The sequence below is a fragment of the Gregarina niphandrodes genome, assembly GCF_000223845.1.
Source record: "Gregarina niphandrodes unplaced genomic scaffold scaffold00097, whole genome shotgun sequence".
NCBI lineage: Eukaryota > Apicomplexa > Conoidasida > Eugregarinorida > Gregarinidae > Gregarina > Gregarina niphandrodes.
In genome coordinates this window covers 6530-8477 of record NW_011645862.1, presented here as the reverse complement: position 1 = coordinate 8477, position 1948 = coordinate 6530, and the positions used below count along the sequence as shown (strand labels likewise).

At 50.9% G+C, this 1948-nt stretch overlaps 1 protein-coding gene across 1 annotated transcript; it reads left to right on the top strand.

The window, feature by feature from the left end:
- Positions 1-269: 269 nt before the first annotated feature.
- GNI_196870 (hypothetical protein) lies at positions 270-1463 on the top strand (the record flags this gene model as incomplete). Its single annotated transcript, XM_011135414.1, has 1 exon — positions 270-1463. One exon carries the CDS (start codon positions 270-272, stop codon positions 1461-1463), a length of 1194 nt encoding a protein of 397 aa, XP_011133716.1.
- Between the last annotated feature and the right edge of the window lie 485 nt (positions 1464-1948).

The window sequence follows — 1948 nt, the reverse complement described above, 5'->3', positions numbered from 1 at the left end:
CTTTGGGGCTGGGTTGCTTCGTCCTTTGAGCCTGCTGGATGTCCTGGTGATCTTCAGGCATACTCGCCCCGATGTCGACGCTCCGCAACGAGAAAATCCGCACCGGACACGTTTATTGAGGGGGTTTGGTTCGTCGTCCTTAGTTGGCGACCTAGGAAGATTCTACTACCACTATCAACTTGACAGCGAAGTAAAACTTTGGGCGCTCGCGTGTGCGACTGGGCCTCCGTTTTGGCGCAGAAGGCGGTTGTGTTGTTTTTTTGACCACGATGACTGCGTATAAATTCAAACATGCGAAGATCACAGTCGATTGCTATCAACGCAAGGACGTTCTGTACCAAATCCAGATTGCGGCTGATTTGATGGATGCTAAGTCAGAGGAGGCATTTATGGCGTGCCTGGCTACCGAGGAAGGTGCTAACAAGATGATCGAGTTGATAACGCAGTTAAACTTTGGGCCTTCGCGTGCGCGGTCCATTCTGTATGCGGTCGCTAATTACTTAGAATCTACGACAGCGGTTGCGGAGCCGATTTGCAATCTTATCCGTGACGCTGCTAGAGACTTTAAAAAGATGGAGTACAGCCATCAGAAGGGCGTCAAGCACGACACCACTAAGTGGAACGAGCTCCTCCGCTCAGCGGAGCGTTTCGATCTTACGAAGGAAATAGCTTCGTTTATGAATGGAGAGATGTCGTATCTCAGGGCGTGTATTTACACTGTCAGGGTGCTACTAATCAACGAGCCGATTTCGCGGAAGAAGATTTTGTTGCAACTGACTATGGAGAGTGTGGCGGCATTACTCGCAGCGGATGGAAGCGTGGTTTTGCCTCCACGCGGCAACGATGGCGCGGTGCACATGAGGTGGAGACAGTCCACAAAAGCAGTAGTGAGGAGGTTCGTTTCACTCTACCGCAACAGGAGCGAACGAAGATTGGCTTCGCCCTTTCTGTTTGCGGGAAGTAGCGAAGTCGAACCGTGCCACATCAAAATGCGACCGTCGTTCAATTACTACCGGGTAGCCATGAACAATATGTTGGCTGGTCGTCTGCCGAACCTTATAACATCGGCTGCAAAATACCAGGGCATCACAGAAGGAACGCTGATGGCGTCCCTGTACCAACCTGTCCTGGATAAACTACCTACTAGCCGCACCTCCTCAATTTTGACTTACGACGAGTATTACGATGAATGGGAAGAGTCCTTCACAGACCAGCTTTGCTGGGTTATTGAAGTAGACGACCTCGAAGTGGAGGAATCTGACACATCGGAGAGTGTGGACGAGTGTGTTTCCGACGATGACGATTGCCCGACGCCTATTGTCGTGCACCGGAATGGTGAACGGGTGTCGGATAACCAACATATGGTAATTTACGAGCCGTCACGGCCACAATCAGGTGCCACGTTTACGGTGACACTTGATCCGAAGAATCCTGACGAAATCATCATTCGTCGGCACCTCTGAAAACTGTTTGGAGAAGTTACGATTGTTGTGATTTTTGGTTTGTACAACTACCAAGACAAATAAGATTTACAACACCCACGAAAACGTATTTATTTTCATCCAACCACCGTAATGACAGAGCCAGGGACCACTGGTGATTGAGGCGGTGACAATTGCAGATGGTCAGTTTTGGACAGAACCCGCTAGTGATAATAGCGAGTGCGGGCACTCTTCCGCTGTTGGGGCGTGAGGCGGTAACAATTTCAGGTTCTCAGTTTTGGGCGGAACCCAAGTGTGAGATAGAAGTGCGCGATGTGGACCACGACTGCTGTTATGGTTGGTTGGGGGTGTTACGCGGAAAATTTGATGTTTACTGGTCGGTCTCAGCTCCGAGTCAAAGCTCACGGCTTGACATCACCACTGGTCCACAAAGAGAGGTTCCGGGTCCTCCTCCCCCTGCGCACGGCTAACAGCCTACTGCAGTGCGGGTGCGACCGGCTCTCTTT